An 18,428-nucleotide genomic window follows, 5' to 3' on the forward strand; every position below is an offset into this window, starting at 1 on the left:
CACACCTTCCATCCTTCTGAAGCTGTCGTCATTTAACAGCATCAACATGAGAGGTGAGACTTCATACATTTACAGAGGTAGCAGTGGTTCAGAAATTCAACAATACAGCAATACGGTAACAGGCAGCTAATGCAAAGCTCCTTCTTGGTGCTACATGCCTCTGCTCTCCCCCCAGCTATTGTATTGCTGTGTCTGCTGCATGCAGCCTTTGGTCAGGATACTGGCTTTTCCTGGGACGGACCCGTCCGTGTTGGGAACACAGACCCCAGAGCAAGCAGTGGTGAGGAATTGTGAGAAAATGTTGCTACATAATCAGTGTGTCTGCATATATTCTTATCTACAGGTGTATTTATGTGTGTATGTGTATAGTGTGTCTTACGGACCAGGGTTCTTGTGGCTGCTGCCTGATGCTGCAAGAAACAAACAGGCTAAGGACGTACTTTAACACGAGCCTGAATAATTTGGAGAAGGAATACTTGCAAACAAAGCAAAGTCTCAGCTATATTGAAGGTGAGGGGCACCTCCATGAATTACCCGAAGCAGGACAGAGTGCAGTTCATAAAAGCATCTTCAAGAATGCACTATTCACTATCACTTTTAACCTGTTGTCTCTCCTTTGCATCTCCAGCCAGCCGCACAGCCTTCTCTGTTGCTCTATTCAATGATACCCACTTTAAGTGTTACGGCCCCTTTGATGTCAACACCATCATCATTTACAAAAATGTCTTCCTTAACCTGGGTGGCAACTACAATGTGCAGACCGGTATCTTCACCGTTCCCCGCTCTGGTGTCTACAGCATCGCCCTCAGTGTCTACAGCGACGCTGGTGCTCCTGGTAACACCTTGGTCGCCTGTGCCAGTCTACAAGTTAACGGCCAGGTGGTGGCCGGGATCAGAGACCAAAATAAGAATGACCAAGAGGACAGTGCCACTACTGTTGTGGTTCTGCATCTGAAGGCTGGGAAACAAGTGACTGTCAACCTGTCCGTTGGATGTATCCTCTGCGATGACAGCAATTACAACACTTTCAGTGCCTTTCTGCTTTATGTTACTGAATAAGTTAGTGAGGTGTTGTGTGCTGGTTTTTGTACCAAATCTTGCCCTACTAACAAGGTTAGAGTCAGCAAGATGAAAACTTAATGTGGTGCCTTGAAGCCTCTAATCTCAATCTGCTCTTTCTGAGGGAAGCCAGGTTTTAAATCCCTCACATCTGAATTCAACCCATGCAATTTGAAAGCTTACAAACCTCAAATCACGAGTATCTTTGTTCTGTAACAGTATCTTTTTCCTGCTGAAATGATGTAATTTAATGTTTGAGAGAAATACAATAAACACCCCTGCACCTGTAAAATTACATGAAAATAAATCTGGATTTTAAACAAAGCAGTTGGCATTATAGTTGGCATTTTGTTTTGAAGAGATGTGTGGTGTCTACAGTGAAGAGATTGTTGACAAAGTATTGAAATATTACCCTTAAACTGTGGTGTATTTTTGATACAGTTTTAACATTGTGGATGGAACTGACTTATCTTTGGTATAAACATTTGAATTTTAGTTGATAACATTTAATAAAGCTCTGTATTCACAGTTTTGGTTACTCTGTGTATGAACCTTCCTTACAGACCATCGTGAAGTGAAATTAAAATGAAAGCCCTATCACCAGTCAGGTGAAGTAGAACCCCTAATAAGTAGCTTACAATACTAAACATACACTACAACAAGGTACCCATGTTAACATTTAGTTGGATAGTAATTGTACGGCCTTTAATGCTTTAATGCTGTTCACAAATTAAAAACAGCAACTGGTGACAGCATTAAGTGTCTACACAACTTCTGAGACACATAAAAAAGGGAATGAGGCATCCAACAGCTCTATATATAGACTTTGTAATATTTTAATGAACCAACATAAGATTTTGGTTACATTTTCTTGGCATATTGAAGCAACATAATTTCTTTTCAGTGTAGTTCACCATTGTCGTAAATAACCATGCATTAGTTATGATTATGTCAGATTACTTACATCAAAAACTACCAAGTTGACAGCTTTGCTAACACAGCCAAGCAAGTGCAACAACACAAGACATAGCAGCACAGTCGAACAGAAAGGACCTGCTTGGCGTCTGTCTTGGAGCCTTTTATTTCATGAAACTCTCGCCAACATCTAAGAGCCTCTTGCTTGATCACTCTCTTTTTTTCTTCTTATCTTCCTCCATCAACATCCTTTTCTGTCTTTGCCTCTGCCATTAGCTAACATTATGTCCACAGGGGCTGCTGAGCCAGGTTATGTTGCCCGCTTACGTGGCTACGGCTTGACGCTTGACGCAAGCTGGTGAAAAGCTAGACAGAAACCGATGCAAGAGCACTTACAGTAACATTGCCAGTATCTGAGTGTGTTATCTAGTAGGTTTGCTAACATCAACTTGAGATTTATAGCTAGCACCTAAACCTCTGTCCGTGAGCTCCGGCTGATTTTGCTCGAGTCGACAACTTTGCTAACACAGGCAAACATCAAGCGCAACAACACAGGACACAGCAAGCTAGCTAATAAGTTACTAGTCCAACAGCAAGAAGTCCAGCTCAGCATCTGTCTTGCATCCGTTAAGCTTTTTTAGCTTACACCAACAAGTAAAATCCAGTCCAATATTTACTCTTGTCCGGTCTCTTCCTCAGTCACTCTCTTCTCTTCTCTCTCAGCCTCCTTTGTTCCTCTACAACTTCTTCTTTGGTCTCTTCACAGCCTCTACCATGATATCCATACTTAGAATACCAAGGTAGCTTCTTACAAAGAAGGTAAATGTACTTTCTATAGCATTTGTTCTTGTAGCTCGTTTGCTAAAAAGAGTTTTTATGGTGCATGATGTGGTGCTGTAAAACTTTACGCCGAAGTTAGAGAGAGACGCCTCTGCTCTGATGGCATGTGGTAGCTTGTTCCACCGTTGTGGTGTGACAGAAGAGAATAGCCGGGACAGAGATTGCTTTGTGTTTAGGAATGGCAGAGCCAGGCGACGTTTGTTGGAGGAGCGCAGTGGCCGAGATTGTATTAAGGTAAGCTTGTATTATGGAATTTAGGTAGATGCGTGCAGACCCAGTCACTATTGTATGCAGCAGGGACTAGGGATTAGGGACTTGTAATTTGATTCAGGAGGCCCGGGCAGCCAGTGAAGGTCACTGAGTGATGGAGTGACTCAGTAAACCAGAAATGCCAAAAAAAAAAATAATGTCATGCAAGGAAGGAAGCAACATGAAATATTTTACAAATTTGCTTCATGATCATGTCTGTATTTTGTCACCTTTCTCAGTTTGTGGCAAATCCAAGGAATATTACTTCAGTACTTTTCTTTATATTATGAGTTTTAATAAGCTCAGAAAAAAACTCTATATGTATAGTATTTTTTTTTTTTTTATTTGTACATTTTAATCAATAGAAAACTTCAACCTCAAAGTAATGGTAAATTGTTTCTTTGTATTTTCCCGACAAGACATGGCCACTTGCTGATGGCTCCATCACAGGAAAGTGAACTCTGGCTCATTTTCACCTTCATATCAAACAATCTCAAACAAGAAACAGGCTTTTATTTTCACCATTATGCAGTAATTCAAAGCTCTGATTTAAAATCACATTTGAGGTCAGGGCACAGCTCACTTTACTTGTATCCTATGCTGTTATGTAAAACATCTTAAGGACTGAACTGCTTTGAAGAGATGTGTGCGAAGCAGATGCAAAACACCTGATACATCATGGCCTCCATCTAGCAGATAACACGATGTGAAGAACCAGGTCAGGCCTAGGGATGCCATATCCGCAGATTGCCATCAAAACAACACATACAATGCGCTGTCCCCTGAGCCAAGGCAACTTTAAAAGTAACTGTAAACACAAAACACCTTGTTATCTAATAGGACTAGAGCAACAACAAGGATTATAACAAATGCCTGTGCAACTTCAGGTTACAAACAACCAGTAGAGATGAATGCCAGCAGGAGCAGTTATACACACAGCTCATTTTGCTTTGAGCTCTGTAAATATGAAGACAGTAACACACATAAGAAAACATCCAGTACTCCTATAGAGACAAGGGGTTGCATTTTTATCACATAACATTACTTATGTCAAGCAGTTTTTCATTAAAATTGACCTGCCTATAGCGAACCTAAAGTGGTACAAATAAGAGTATATGTTGTATATCATTCATACATTTTAAAATATGTCTGGACCACCAGCTGGCCAACATAATTTACTGCGCATTTAGCACAGATCCCAACCTTTGAGATTTCCACATAAATATGTAAAAATGGACCTTAACCTTTAAGCCAATGTGAAACGGCTCAGAAAAAAATAGAAACATGAACATCTAACATCATTCAAACTCCATCTGCTGATGACCATGTGATATAATTGAAATGTGATTGAAAATGGACACAAAGTATACTGAGACTGATGGGAATGCCAATCATTTTGCAGGCATTTGGCCATAAACTGAAGTACTGGACGAATTAAAAGTATGACCCAATGGAGCTAGACGACAGGGGTCACCAAAGTGCTTACAAGTCATCCTGAGGGGAACATGAATGTCTGTACCAATAAAAAAAATAAACTTCACTAAAATCCAAACATGTCAACCTTATACTGTCAAAAGAGTAAAAGTAAAATCAATCATCTGGTTACAATCAATGTCTGTACAAAATTCATGACAATCCATTTAATACTTGTTGAGATATTTCAGTCTGGACCAAAGTGATGGACGGACTGACAGATTGCCATCCCTAGTGCCAAGCTAGTTTGGCTAACAATGTGTCACTGTGCACTACACTTTAAATATTTGATAACCCATATAAAGATATCTTTAGTTATCGTTATCGCATTTCCAATGATCTATTTGTCTATTTTTTTCTGTGGGTACTCTAGTAGCTCTGACTTCACTTGGCTCTAGGTTTATAAGCCATAGTAGAGGCAAAAGTTAAAAGTACCTCCATTACCAAACATCTTCCAAATAACAGCAATCATATCTCAAAAGATCTTAGTTAGCAGTCAGCTAACAAATGAATGTAGAACATTCAAAGACCCGTTTGGCAAAATCTCTTAATCAGGATAAAGGTGGCTGCCAGCTTTAGGTGGCTGTTTGTTCGTGCAACACATTTGGCACAAACAGCTTGGATGTCTTTCAGAAACTGACTCTTTGAATCAGTCATTGAAAAAAAAGATGTTGGATGGCAACGCCTAGCCATTCTTAATGGCTTTGTGACTTATGAATAAATATTGGCCCACGACACAAGATCATTTCATTCACATGAATACGGAGTCCACTTTAGACAAGTAACTATCACATATCTCAACCCTTTGTTCTCTCTCAGCATGAGATCCAGGCAATCCTGTTTATTGTTCTCAGATCTGGGTCTTTATCAATGGACCGATAACACTTAAATATCAGCTTCTTTTGTCTTCTCATCTGTAGATCATTATATCCTCAGGGGCCTGGAAGCAGTGTTATCCTAACAGCTGGCATCCTATGGAAAGGTGGCAACCAGATACCGCTGTCCTAATAAAAGGTATTATGGTTCCGACAATAAGGCGCTGAGTGCAACGAGATCAATTCTTGTACTTTCACACAAAAGGAAAACAATTTACTAAACTAGATTGCCAGAGACGTGCGTGGCTCTCTTTGTGGAAGGAATTGAAATGTCAGAGTTTGGCTATGAAACCTGTGTGTGTGAATGTGAGGAGGTGGGGCTTCTGTCACTTACCTCCTTAAGGGGAGGATCACCTGAAATACATCAATAAGACGCTAAAACCAGCCCCTGCTTAAAACTCTTCCTGTCAGTTTCACAAACTCAAAAGAACTTGACATAGTGTTTCACAACAAGGAGGGGGAGGAACAAAAAACAGTAAGTTTTATGTTTCTATGCTTACATAGTGCTCACTAATTATATTGTTAAAAAAAACATCCAAAATGTGTCCTATGGTTTTCAACCACCAACCAATGCAATTGCCTTGATAAAGACTTGTGATGAGTTGTATAGCTAATAGTCTTTCCTCTGTCAAATATTTTTACAAATGATTGGATTTAATGATTGAGTGATTTGGTTTTGTGCAGTTTGGGTTTGACAGATATCAGAACACATTTGGAGTTACTGTTAGATTACATACCTCAGTCAGTGGGGTTATATGTACTTCCTGTTACTTTTGGATTATTTTTATTATTTTACATTACAACATACACAATTAGTTACCATTTAAAGTAATAATTTAAGCCTGCATTGAAAGATTTCTGTCCATTAGAGGGCAGAAAGAGTCAAAAACAAATCTACAAAAAAACGAATAACGCTCATAAAGTGGATGAGACTAACCAAGAAAAAGCCACATAACAACATGAGCATAACACTATGAGTTGTGTTTTACACACTCGTCTTTTAGCTCTGTTTTGGCCCAAACTGCGATATGTATGAATTTATTTAACAGGTTAAAACAGTGTTTTGTTGCTTAATGCTGGGCAGAGAGCTAACCGTGCCCTGTTTGGCTAATTCGGAGCAGATTTGTTTGAGCTTCCTAGTAAAAATTGATTTTAATTGTTTAGACATATCACAGTATTTCATTGTGAAGAAGGTTCTCGCTGAAGTTACACAATACAATCATTGAAACACTGTTGAACCAGAGGTCATATGACCTTCAGATTATGAAATCCATGCTTACAGCGTTGTTTGATGAAAATTGCTGCCCTTAAATATTTGCATTTTGGACAGTTAATGAGAGAAGTAACACTCAACCATATAGTGTATTTGTAGTTGGAGAACCAAGAGACTGGATTGAATTCTAATTTTAAAATGGCATACAGGCAGCGTGTCTACAGGAACTGCTTCAAACTCTGTCCCAGAATAAATGTGACCCTGAGTAGTCCAACAAGTGATATCAGACATGTGTAATTTGAATTCAGAAACTGTAAGAGATTCAAATGTTGGTGTGTTACAAGTAAATCACCTCATCATACTGCTCTGAGCATTTAGTCTCTCTGGTTTTTAATCCAAGACTGATCCAGTACTGAACTGAATTCTACCGAATACTACTTTTTTTTCAGATGGTTGTACTAACAGTTTTGTTCCTGTTGGGATCACTATTTCTCTGTGGTCGTGTGGAGGCCCAGTCCTCCATCTGATGTACTAAAACAGGCTACACGTAAGCCACACAGCACTCATCCACGCAGTATACATATACTTTTCATAATCATTATCCATGTTATCCATTTTGTGTGGCTGTGTTTTAAGTGACTGCTTTGTAGCCCAAATATGTTCATTTGCTGCAACATTTTACAGACAGTTACACACCTCTGCTCTTCATGGTGAACGTGTCTCTAACATAACCTTCTGCCCCCCACCCCCTTCCATTTAATTTCTCACCGTTCATCCATCCTGTTCCAGTCCAATGGGAGGGAACTCTGACCTGTGAAAAGTGGGACTGCAATTGTACTTTCCATCGTCAGCGTGGCTGCTGCTGTGCAGCCAATGATCTGTACCAAATAGAGGAGGATTCCTTCATAAAGATTAAATATTTGTGGCAGGGTATCAGCTCACTGAACAGCAGAGTACAGGCGCTCACAGGTAAACACACTTACAGTGATGGATGGTAGATTTAAACAAAATATCTGGCGATTCACACAATAACAATTACTTTTCAAAAATCTTTTGTGGACACTGAGTTATACATTACAATAATCTCTCTCTTCATCTCTTTGAAGGCATCAAGGTTGCCTTCAAAGCCACCATCGACCCAAATATTGCCATCATACTTCCTGGATATACTGACCACTGCTTTGGTCCATTCAACACTAATGTGCCAATCCCCTACTCCTCCATCACTCTTAACGATGGCAATGGATACAACCCTTCCTTGGGTAGAAAACACAAACACACACAGAAGAAATTACCTCAAATAATTTGTTTTAAGCTTTACCCACGATTTTAAATGAAAGCATGAAAGACATACATCACTGCAGTTCCACTAACTCTTCACCTCCAATTCCAGGTGTCTTCACTGCCCCTTTTCCTGGTGTTTATGTCTTTTCCTTCACAGTCTACTCAATTGTGACAAAGAATGAACGGCTCTACCACAAAGTAAACAACCCAGACACACTTAACAAATATGTGACATTAGAATACATTGAGCACGTTTACCTGTGTAGCACTAGTAAGTTGTTTGTATCTTCATTTTGTGTTTTGTTGTATCCGTAGGTCCAGCTGGTGAAGAATGGGAAGCTGGTGGTCAGTGTGTGGGAGGACAATCGAGAAGATAATGAAGACAGTGCAAGTCAGGTAGGAAGTGAAAAGAATGTGGTTGTTTAACAAGAGAGAAGTAACACAATTGTGCAAATGGCTGCTACAAACAAATCAAGTGATCAAATATTATTAATCAAATTGGACAATTTGTGGCCTAAACATGACTTTGTAATTGCTCCGTGAAGCATGACACTGTTTACTGTGTGTGCTTTCAGGTTGCTGTGCTGGAGCTGCAGAGAGGTGACCAGGTCTACGTGGAGCTGATGTATGGGAGGAAGCTTTGTAAAGACCTGCAGTACAATATCTTTACTGGTTACATGCTGTACCCCTACACTGCTGAGTAATACACCAGCTACTTAAACTTTCTGACTCCAGGGCCTGTGAATCTATTTATCCTCAACTGAAATCCTGATTCATGAAAACAAACTAATGTTCTTTGTCACATACTGAAAGTAGGTTTGTGACCTATCGTGGAACAAGCCCCATAGTTTAAGAACCCCTCCAGTAGAGATAAACAAGATAAGATGTACACTCATAGACTGACGCATGTGTATGCAGGCATTTATGATCAAACGCAAAGAAGGGCACACATATTTTTGCATAGCATGAAAACAGAAAGTCACATGTCAGGAAATATTTGTATCACACATAAATATTTGAGCATGCATGTGAATAAACTACAATAACTGTGTCTACCCACAGAGGAAGTGTGATTTTTTTAATTTGCACATTACGTTTATTTGACAGGTGATACCTTTACTTTGTGGTATTTATTTTAACACACACACACACACACACACACACACACACACACACACAGACATAAACACAATCATACACCTAGTCCATGAATGGAAATAGGTAGCAGTCAGAAGCTTTGATGCAATTTGGAAATGATAACATTGCATCACTGCAACACTGCCATTGCCAGAACTTGGCCCATGACAGTATTGTATAATAATGTAAACAAGTGCCTTTCATGGAAACTCATTACAAATTAATATAAACCATAGGCAGACTAAGTAAATTCCTTCAGTTGAATAAACACATGATGTAGGAGCAGCTTGCACGCATGCTGCACACACTTCCACACACAGGTACCTGAACACTGTGACAGTTTAGACATACCAGTAATTCCAGTAGGAAGCTTTGATGAGGTAGCTGGAAGCACTGGCTTGTGTTGTTCCTTTAAAGGAACAGTTTGACATTTTTGGAAATATGCTTATTTGCTTTTTTGCTGAGAGTTAGATGATAAGATTGATAGTGCTTATAGTGGGGAGCCATTAGCATAGCTTAGCAAAAAGACTGGAAACAGGGAAAAACCACTAGCCTGTCGTTTACGCTTCAGTTTTTGTATGTATTTAACAAAATGGATACAAAGTGATAATTAGTGAGCCTTCCAGGTGCTGGCAGGTGGATTTTGTTACCTTTGGACAGAACCAGGCCCACCGTTTCCCTCTGTTTCCAGTTTACATGATAAGCCAAGCGCCTGCTTGCTTTAGCCTTACAATGGACAAATATGAGAGTAGTATTTATCTTTTCATCAAACTCTTGCTAAGACAGTGAATTAATATTCCCCAAAAATTTACTTTCCCAAAATGTTAAACTATTTCTGTTTTGTTTTTTTATAGGCCATAAAGCTAATTTCAGCTGTCAGCTGATGCTAATTAAAGAGGACTAAAGAAAACGTAGGCCATTGGGATTGTCATCATTGTTGTTGGATTTATTTAGAAAAATTATGGGATAGCCAAAATTCATCCTGAAGAGGGCACAATTGTCTGCACAAAATTGAATGGCAATCCATCCAATAGTTGATGAGATATAATGGGACCAAAGTGGTGGACTAAAAATATCAATTAAATGCCACAATGATTTTACTCATGTAGAAGTACAACAATATTTAACTATTTTATATAATATTGGGTTTTTTTTCTGTAACTGTGCATTATATAACGACACAACTACAGTAGCTGTCAAATAAATGTAAAATAAAAAAGTTCAGGAGGGCAGATTAGGATTTGAGAACCCTCCTGTCATGGTTCTGGGGTGTTTTTATGTTTCCTATTGTTCTGTCCCTGATGTCGTCTTTTTTTTATTTCCTGTGTCTGTGTTCACTGATTGTCTGATGTGTATCACCTGTGCCTCGTTATCTTCACCCCACCTGTGTATATTAGTGTTTGTCTGTCTGTCTCTTATTTGTTTATTGTTCATGACTGGTGACCAGCATTTGGAGTTGTGGATTGTTTTCACCTGTTTTGTTGTGGATTACTGTGTTCTGTTTTTGGACTGCCAACCACATCTCAAGTCACCTGTAAGTTTCACTTTTTGTTTGATAAATCCTGTTAACTACACCTCCTCCTGTGCATTTGAGCCCCCAAACCTATGTTTCTTGGGTCAGCATTATGGCTGACTATGACATTTCCTTCAAAAACTTATTTGCTGTTGCAAATTAAGTGTGTATGAACAATTTCTAGGAAACAGGGTTGAAAGGCTTACACAAGACAGGAATACATATAACAACATGTATTGTATTCCACTTTATTTCTTGGTTTTTTTTGGCCTTTTAAGTCTTCCATAGTTGCATCAGAGTCAATTATCAAAGGAAAATCAAACACATAAATACCCACCCAATAAAATACATGAGAATGTGCACAACAACATCTGGTTTTGTTCTAGTTCCAGCTGATCCAAGCAGCATTTAATGAGAAGACCACAGACATATGGTGTGATTACAGAGCCAAAACTAGAAAGACCGATGAGATAAAATAGATTTTAAAAAATGTGCAACATTGGCAATGGTGTTGTCTTAATATCTTAATAAGGAATTACTCTGCAAGTATGATGCAAAGGTTCATCATTTACTTCATGCACATGTGAACACAGTTTAGTACACATTGCAAGAAGCATAGAAGACTCATTATGTTGAGTTCACACATTTTTGTGTTCAAGAGGAAACCATTTGGAATAATTACATAAATGAACTCTCTGGACTTGCAAAGCTAATTATTTTATAGATACATGTTTGATAAATATTTGAATACGGTATAGTTCAATCAAGTGTAACTTTGATATGCTTTTATCAACCAGTCAATGCATTCTGATATTGTTATTGCTTTGTCAATATGAATGTGTTAAAGTAAGGGTGTTTACATATTGGTTTCTCATCCTGAGTGGGATCTATCTAACTTCAAATTTTCCACTGAGGGAGTAAAGCCAACTGCAGTTAGAAGCATATGTTCAACACATTTCATATTCAAGCTGGAGTGCCATGCCAGAAAGTGTCTGTACTGGAATGGAAGTTATGGAAATGTCATGAGTGGTGGTGGTGGCAGGGTATAAATGACACCACACACACACACACACACACACACAGCGCAGCTATTGAAGAGGACCCAGGACTTACATGGAGTTCTGTCTGAATGATGACTCTCATCCAATTCTGTCTCTCCTCTCCTCCTACTTCATCATCTCCTTTCCTCTCCTTCATCCTCTTCTCCGTCATCTAATCCACTCCTCTCCTTCTTAATCCTCTCCTGTTCTATCTTCTACTTCTTCCTCTCCTCTCCCTCGTCCTCTCCTCTCATGCACGCCTTTCTTTTTCTCATTCTCTTATCTTCCTTCCTTCCTCATTGTGCAAAAAAAAGTTAACATTGTTCCTTCCCAACAATGGGTCCAATACCTTAATTCTTTCTCTGAATGTCTTTTCCACACACAATATCTCTTTCTGTCCCATCTCTTCTCTCTCTTTCTCTACTCCTCCCTTTCCCCCTTTCTATCATCCCCTTCCCCTCCTTCACCATCTTGCTGCCATTTTGAACAAGGAGGGATGTGGTGAAAGTATTTGGAGAATTCCTGCTGACCAAACCAACACTGCCTGGCTGCTGTCTCTGCTCTACATGAGCAGCTCTACCCAAATAAGGCTGGGCTTTTTAACTTGAAGTGAGGGGAACAGACAGGGAGAGGGAGCTGCTGAAAGGCCATGCCCTTTTAAGGATGAAGTTTCCTTTTTTCCTTCCCCTCTCTCCCTCCTATTTCTTCGTCACACTCCCTCCTTCTTCCTCCCTCCCCCTCTCTCACTCTCTCGGTAGACAAGTGAAGTCATCGTGCCTCATCTGCTCCTTTTAAGCCGGCATTTTTGAGAGGGAGGTCCCTGCAAAGCATATACAAACACTCAGTCAAGCATCCACAGTCACCCCACACACTGCACTTGTAGCCAGCAGAGAACTGACCTATACCTTCGCACAGTGAGTATACTTTTCTTTTATTCCTAAGATAAGGCTCCTGAACTGGATTTGTGACAGTGAGTTGGACAGATAGCTTGTCAAGATGCCATTGCTTTATAGATTAGTCAGTAATTGGGAGGAATTCCTAGCTTCTTATTTAAAAAAAAAAAAAAAGTGTTTCATCTCCTGTGTTTGAATAAAAGGTGACAATAGCAGAAGTTGTAATCATTTCAAAATAAGAGCCATGTAATAACTATGAGATGCATCTACACTTGACTGCAGTGTTTTTGGAGTTGTTTGCATTCAAACCTTTGTTAATGTCTGATCAGGTACTATTCATATGTTCAGTATAATAATCATCTGTTAAAACTGCTGTTTGGATATGGAGTCTGGTTGAAAACAAGCTTTCATTTGGGATTCCTACTAATACTTGCAACAGAAGATAATCTCATCTCAAACAGACTCTGAGTTTATCCTTAATATGATTCAGATGTTATTTGAGGGTTTATGTTCTCCATGTGAAGTGAGGAGAGGAGCAGCAGAGAGCTGAGCCAGACAGTGTTGCATATATCTGTCAGTGTACATACTTTTATTTGCACAAGCAAATGATCCACTGCATTCCATGGGCTTTGGAAGCCTGTGAATTCACAAGGCATGAAAGGTAACCACACTTCCTAATGAGGACAGAGATGCCAATAAGACATTCTAGCAGGTATAAAATATATTTCCGAAAGGCAGACACACACCCTCCATGTGAGACATTCTCTGAACAGAAAATGTCTGCAATATCTAAAAGCTTGCTGTGATGATTGGACTGAAGATCACTAGGGGAAAATTAAAGATGGCAGCGCACAAAGTGATTCCAGTAAAACCAGACCAGTAGTAACAGAAGGGAAGTGCCAGTGGGCAGCTTAGCTTCTAAGCAGCAGCAACAGGAGCAGATAACCATCTCCACTGCCAATCCTGTGGCAACACATAAACACAGCAGAGCACAGTAGTTTATAAAGCCAGGAACAAACCATATCCGTGCAGGGGCTCCGGCATTAAGTTCAGTTGGACAGCACTATCTACACATCAGAGTCAGAAGAAATGCATAAACTCAGGCACACAGCAGCTATAAGGTCTGTCAGAATAATCAGAACCATGAAAGGTCTTGGCAGCTGTTTCAGAATTTGTTTTAGTGCTCATAAAAGTCTGGCAAGTTGAAGTCAAAGCAGCAGATTCCTGTGCAGCTGGCATAAACCAGAGACATGTAACAAAAGAGCTCTGGCTGAGGTTTTAATAAACCTACAGTACACCAGCTAACAGGAAGCCCTTCAACCAAAGATACTTAATCTAGCTGCTTTATAACTGGTAGATTATTCATTCCAAGTCATGGTTAACTGCAGAGAAAGCGAGGCCACATGACGCCTTGTCCCCGCAGGCTGCCACAACTGCCACATCCCTCATACTGGTTTCCTGTTCTGGCATTAGGCAGATTTACCATGGTAATAGAGAAACAGAGCAGGGAAAACACAACTGAGAGAGGTGGTTGAATAGAGGGAGGCGATGAAGTCATGTTTGTGGGAAACAGCACATTGGGACTTTTGAAAGGAGGCATTTAAGGCTTTCTTTTATTTGAAATCTGTGGTTTTATCCTGAACCTTCCTTACAAATAATTCTTCTCTCCTGCTTAGTGTTTAATTACTATCAGAAGTAATGAATGAACGAGTGTATGAATGAAACAGATTAGATTTTGGTCATGGAAAAGTTTTCTATTGTTGATGCATTTACAAAAGTTGGATCAGAATTAGCAGTGGCAGATATGGTTTATGTACCAGAAGCAATTGTACTAGCAGCAGCAGGAATACTTTTAGCATTTGTAGCAGGGGTAATTGTAGAAGCCGTTGCAGTAATGGTATTAAAATTGGCAGAATTCAATTTAGCATATCTATCTTGATACTACCTCATGCTGTAGGACACACCAAGTGAGCACTATTAAATATTTTAAGAAGTAGTCAGACAGCACAGAAGCTTGTTTAGCAGATAATCCAGAGTTATCGGACCTGGACAGAGTCCCAAGGATAACAACAGGTCCCCGGGTACACATAAATACCAGAAATGGAGACCAGGCCCTAATGGACTTATTCAACTTCTAAAAATATTGAGTGATCTTTGTAGGGTTGTCATGCAATGCTCACATACAGACTGATGCAGGACAGAACTTGAAGAAATAGTGCTTCTCTTAAGACATGAGAAGCCATTGAGTGCACAATGTGGTGAACACAACTTCTATTTCTACTTACTTCCTACAGAGAGTGTAGCGTGTGTGATTTGCAATTGTGGTTCAGAGAGTAGTTTGAGGCCAATGGAAAAAAGACAAGTTAACGGCATACCAGACAAACATTACTCTGTAATAATGATTATATAATGACACATGTCAGTGAGACTAACAAGGGGGGGGGGGGGGTAAAATATAGGTTCTAAACTTGTGGTTGTATGTAAGTGAGCGTGTTGCCCAGCATGTGTGTTTGGTTTCTTGTGGTATGGACAAGCACCACAGGGAATGCAAAGAATATTAAACAGGGTTGGTGGTAACACTCTGTGGACACTCAGGGCAGGAATCTATTAATGCCGTAGGCACACAGACTCTAATATACAGACATGCAGTGGTGGAACAAGTATACAAATTCTTTATTTAACATTACCAATAGGTTAAATGATACTCCACTATTTAATTTCTGCATTAAAAGTAAAGAAGTGAAAGCCTAAGTACCTATAGTTCTGAGTTGTACTGAGAGTTCCCCTTAGCTCTACATAGCATTTCAGCGTCTTTCGGCTCAACATTGTTACAGCCTGCAACTTTACTACTTTGGTTCACTCATCAGATCAGCCGCAGCAGTCAGCTGTTTTGGTGAAAAGTTTAAAGGGTTAGAATATGCAAGCATTGTGTTTGTATGTGTAGTTTTAGGGGGTGTGCCCTGAGATCAGTTAAAGAAGCAAAGGATGGAAAGAAGAATGGAAGGATACAAGAGGGCAATTAAGGAAAGAAATTAAGAAAAAGGAAAGGACATTATAGAGAGAAAGGGAAAAGAAATATAGAGTATTAGCTACAGTACTTGTTACTTTCCAACTGTCTGTATATCCTCTTGTTGTCTATAGCTTGAATATTGGCAATAGACTTACTTGAACATACAGAGTCATACGTCAGTCCAGTCTTGGCCCATCTTCACGTTCTGTGACTTTATGTAATGAACACTACAGCCAATTGGAAACACTCAACAATACACAAAAGGGCTGTGTATTGTTCATAAACAGAAGTTTATTGTGGCTCTTGGTAAAAACATTCCCCATCGCATGCCGGAGATGCGCCTCCTCCATTTAACACCTAGGTTTAACCTTTAACATTTGAACTTTGAACCTCCCTAGGAACAGGAAGTTGAAGTGACCTGACGTCAAGATGGCAACAAAGGTTGGATGGTGCAGACAGCACTTTGATATGGGTTTTGCACTTGGCTGTTGGCCCAAAAGCAATACAAAAGCATAAGACAAAAAGTGCTGGCAATGATGTGTGACAGAAACCAGGAGGGGGGAGAGAGAGAGTGTGTGTGTGTGTGTGTGTGTCTGTGTGTGTATAAAGAGAAAATATGCAAACAATCAGCTGGCTGACATAGAGCTCCCATTGTACACCACTTTGCCTTGGACACAGGTCTTGATAAGGTTAAATGGTGTGCATCGGGAGACACAACAATGTTAATACCACTCTTCTGGGAAAGGTATATAAATTTTGCTGAGCATTTCCGCTTATATACACGCTTTTTATTTGCATGTCCTCAGTGTTGGTGTATATTATGTACAGTATGTATATGGAAGAACTATCTGTTTGTGTGTTAAGTCAATGTGCCCTCATCTAGATTATTCACACACCTATGCATGTTTGTGCATAAAGTCTACATCCACATTTTACTACAATGTGATGTGAATGCTAGCTTTTGTTTGTATGGCCTAAAAACATTTTGATCTAGAAGGTAGTAATACTGGGATTCTAACACACAAGAAAACAGTAAGTTTATAAAATCCATTTGTCATGAATATACACACTGCTGTAAATTGTCAAGATGGGAGAAAACGATGACACCGGTGAAAATTCAACCCCTGATCATCATTTACTTTTCTATTCATTTTCTCCAGAGATCATTTTTTGTTGAAGCTTTTCTTTAATTCTCTCTTGTTGTATCTCTGTCTCCTTCCCTACACTGCCTTGCTCACCCATCTCCCTCCACTGTATTGTCCGTCTTCTCTATCAAACTCTGCTTCTCAATCTTTTCCCCCTTCCTCGGTTTCACGCTCGCCTCTCAGGGAGTCGGCATGGCTAACAAAGGTCCATCCTACGGCATGAGCCGGCAGGTTCAGGATAAGATCGACAGCAAGTATGACCCTGAGCTGGAGCAGATCCTGGTGGAGTGGATTAGCCGTCAGTGTGGCTCTGGTGTGGGAAAGCCAGAGGCAGGCAAAATAGGCTTCCAGACCTGGCTGAAAGACGGATGTGTGAGTGCACAGCGTCTGTTTGATAATGCACCTCTGTTTTCTAGATGTTTTGATAAAGTTTTTATGTCTCTCCTTCCTCTCTTCTGCTTCTCTACCTTCTCTTCTTCCCTCTCTCAATCTCGTCCCCCCAGGTTCTGAGCGAACTGATCAACAGTCTGTTCGCCGGAGAGAAACCCGTGAAGAAGATCCAGAGCTCACCCATGGCCTTCAAACAGATGGAGCAGATCTCTCAGTTCCTCAATGCTGCTGAGAAGTATGGCGTCACGAAGACGGACATGTTCCAGACTGTGGACCTTTGGGAAGGTCAGGGGTTTCACGGGTTTCATTCCTCAGTTACTGCAAACATTTAGTCCCTGAAGACAAGACTTGGCTTGGGTTTAAGCGTTTTGTTTGCGTGGTGGGGAAAATGTGCTTGGATAAGTTGGGATATGACAACACATTGCACAGGTACAGAAACATCATAATGTGACTGTTGTACTAATCCTGGCTGTGTGTGTTTGGGGACAGGTAAGGACCTGGCGGCAGTGCAGAGGACCCTGTCAGCTCTGGGTAGCTTGGCCATCACTAAGGATGAAGGCACATACAATGGCGATCCTAACTGGTTCTTCAAGTGAGTTGAATACATGAAATGGAAACCGCTTTATCTCAACCAGTCTAACTGACTCCAATTAGAAGAAGCATTCACAGGACACTGGAGTTTAGTCGGAATTATTTAGTGACATTTTCAATGTTGTGTTGCAGGAAAGCAATGGAAAACAAGCGAGACTTCACAGACGACCAGCTGAAGGCGGGTAAAAATGTTATTGGTCTTCAGATGGGGTCCAATAAGGGAGCCAGTCAGGAGGGCATGAGCTACGGAAGAGCCCGACAGATCCTGTAAAATCACTGAGCCACAGAACCTCTTCAGCCCCTTACACCTTTGAGCCTGTAAGCGTTTAACCGGTCCACTAAAACGCCCCTTTCATCTTAATGTTTTCTGCTTTACAATTTAGTTACTTTCCAGTACCCCCTACTTCCTGGTCTTGGTACTTGCCCTGAATCCCTTATGTAGATGCTTTCACTGGTGACCATCGCAGAGCTCACCATGCTTAGTCCTTCCCACTGCAGTTAGGACCAGTACAACTGAATGTTTGTAGTCTTAAAGCAGAAATATTAACCATAAAAATGACCAAAACGTTGCCTTAAAGAGAGGGGGAAAAAACACCAAGATGACCACGTGCCAAAGTCAAGCTGTTCCTTCTTTCTACAAGGTTTAACAAACAGCACTCATATTATAGATAACTGTCCAGTTTCATCTGGCAAGTTTTCATCAATGCTACGCCTGCTGTATCAGCGCCAATATTTTTGTACATTGTCTTATTAAATAATGACTTTGAAATAAATCTCTGAATTGACTTTGTGATTCTGGGT

The 18,428-nt window shown here is 40.2% G+C and overlaps 2 protein-coding genes across 4 annotated transcripts; both read left to right on the plus strand.

Moving 5' to 3' along the window:
• The first annotated feature begins 46 nt into the window (after positions 1-46).
• On the plus strand, positions 47-9,069 carry cbln18 (cerebellin 18). Its single transcript, XM_038693791.1, has 9 exons — positions 47-53; positions 176-280; positions 629-987; positions 7,090-7,171; positions 7,414-7,593; positions 7,731-7,886; positions 8,018-8,106; positions 8,224-8,304; positions 8,484-9,069. Exons 1-9 carry the CDS (start codon positions 47-49, stop codon positions 8,610-8,612), a joined length of 1,188 nt encoding a protein of 395 aa, XP_038549719.1. The 3' UTR covers positions 8,613-9,069.
• Positions 9,070-10,462: 1,393 nt separating this feature from the next.
• On the plus strand, positions 10,463-18,413 carry tagln (transgelin). 3 transcript variants are annotated; one of them, XM_038692451.1, is made up of 6 exons: positions 12,368-12,512; positions 15,900-15,942; positions 16,830-17,018; positions 17,150-17,321; positions 17,526-17,628; positions 17,760-18,413. In XM_038692451.1, the coding sequence occupies exons 2-6, from the start codon at positions 15,931-15,933 to the stop codon at positions 17,896-17,898; spliced, it is 615 nt and encodes a 204-aa protein (XP_038548379.1). In that variant the 5' UTR covers positions 12,368-12,512; positions 15,900-15,930; the 3' UTR covers positions 17,899-18,413. The 3 variants fall into 3 exon arrangements, with proteins under 3 accessions (XP_038548377.1, XP_038548380.1, XP_038548379.1); XM_038692449.1 differs by lacking the exons at positions 12,368-12,512; positions 15,900-15,942 and adding an exon at positions 10,463-10,579; XM_038692452.1 differs by lacking the exon at positions 15,900-15,942 and having other exon boundaries at positions 12,361-12,512.
• The last annotated feature ends 15 nt before the right edge of the window (positions 18,414-18,428 follow it).

The sequence above is a fragment of the Micropterus salmoides genome, unplaced genomic scaffold (assembly GCF_014851395.1).
Source record: "Micropterus salmoides isolate LMB-PRFRI ecotype aquatic unplaced genomic scaffold, ASM1485139v1 Ms_hic_scaffold_3, whole genome shotgun sequence".
Classification (NCBI taxonomy): Eukaryota; Metazoa; Chordata; class Actinopteri; order Centrarchiformes; family Centrarchidae; genus Micropterus; species Micropterus salmoides.

Excerpts from the sequence above, each read along its gene's own strand:
- cbln18 (XM_038693791.1), top strand. Across the intron at positions 988-7,089 it reads AAGTGACTGTCAACCTGTCC|TTTTGTTCCTGTTGGGATCA; the intron begins GTTGGATGTATC and ends TTGTACTAACAG. Across the intron at positions 7,887-8,017 it reads TGGATACAACCCTTCCTTGG|GTGTCTTCACTGCCCCTTTT; the intron begins GTAGAAAACACA and ends CTCCAATTCCAG.
- tagln (XM_038692449.1), top strand. The coding sequence starts at position 10,478 with ATGACTGGTGACCAGCATTTGGAGTTGTGGATTGTTTTCACCTGTTTT. Across the intron at positions 17,322-17,525 it reads GACTGTGGACCTTTGGGAAG|GTAAGGACCTGGCGGCAGTG; the intron begins GTCAGGGGTTTC and ends GTTTGGGGACAG. Across the intron at positions 17,629-17,759 it reads GATCCTAACTGGTTCTTCAA|GAAAGCAATGGAAAACAAGC; the intron begins GTGAGTTGAATA and ends GTTGTGTTGCAG.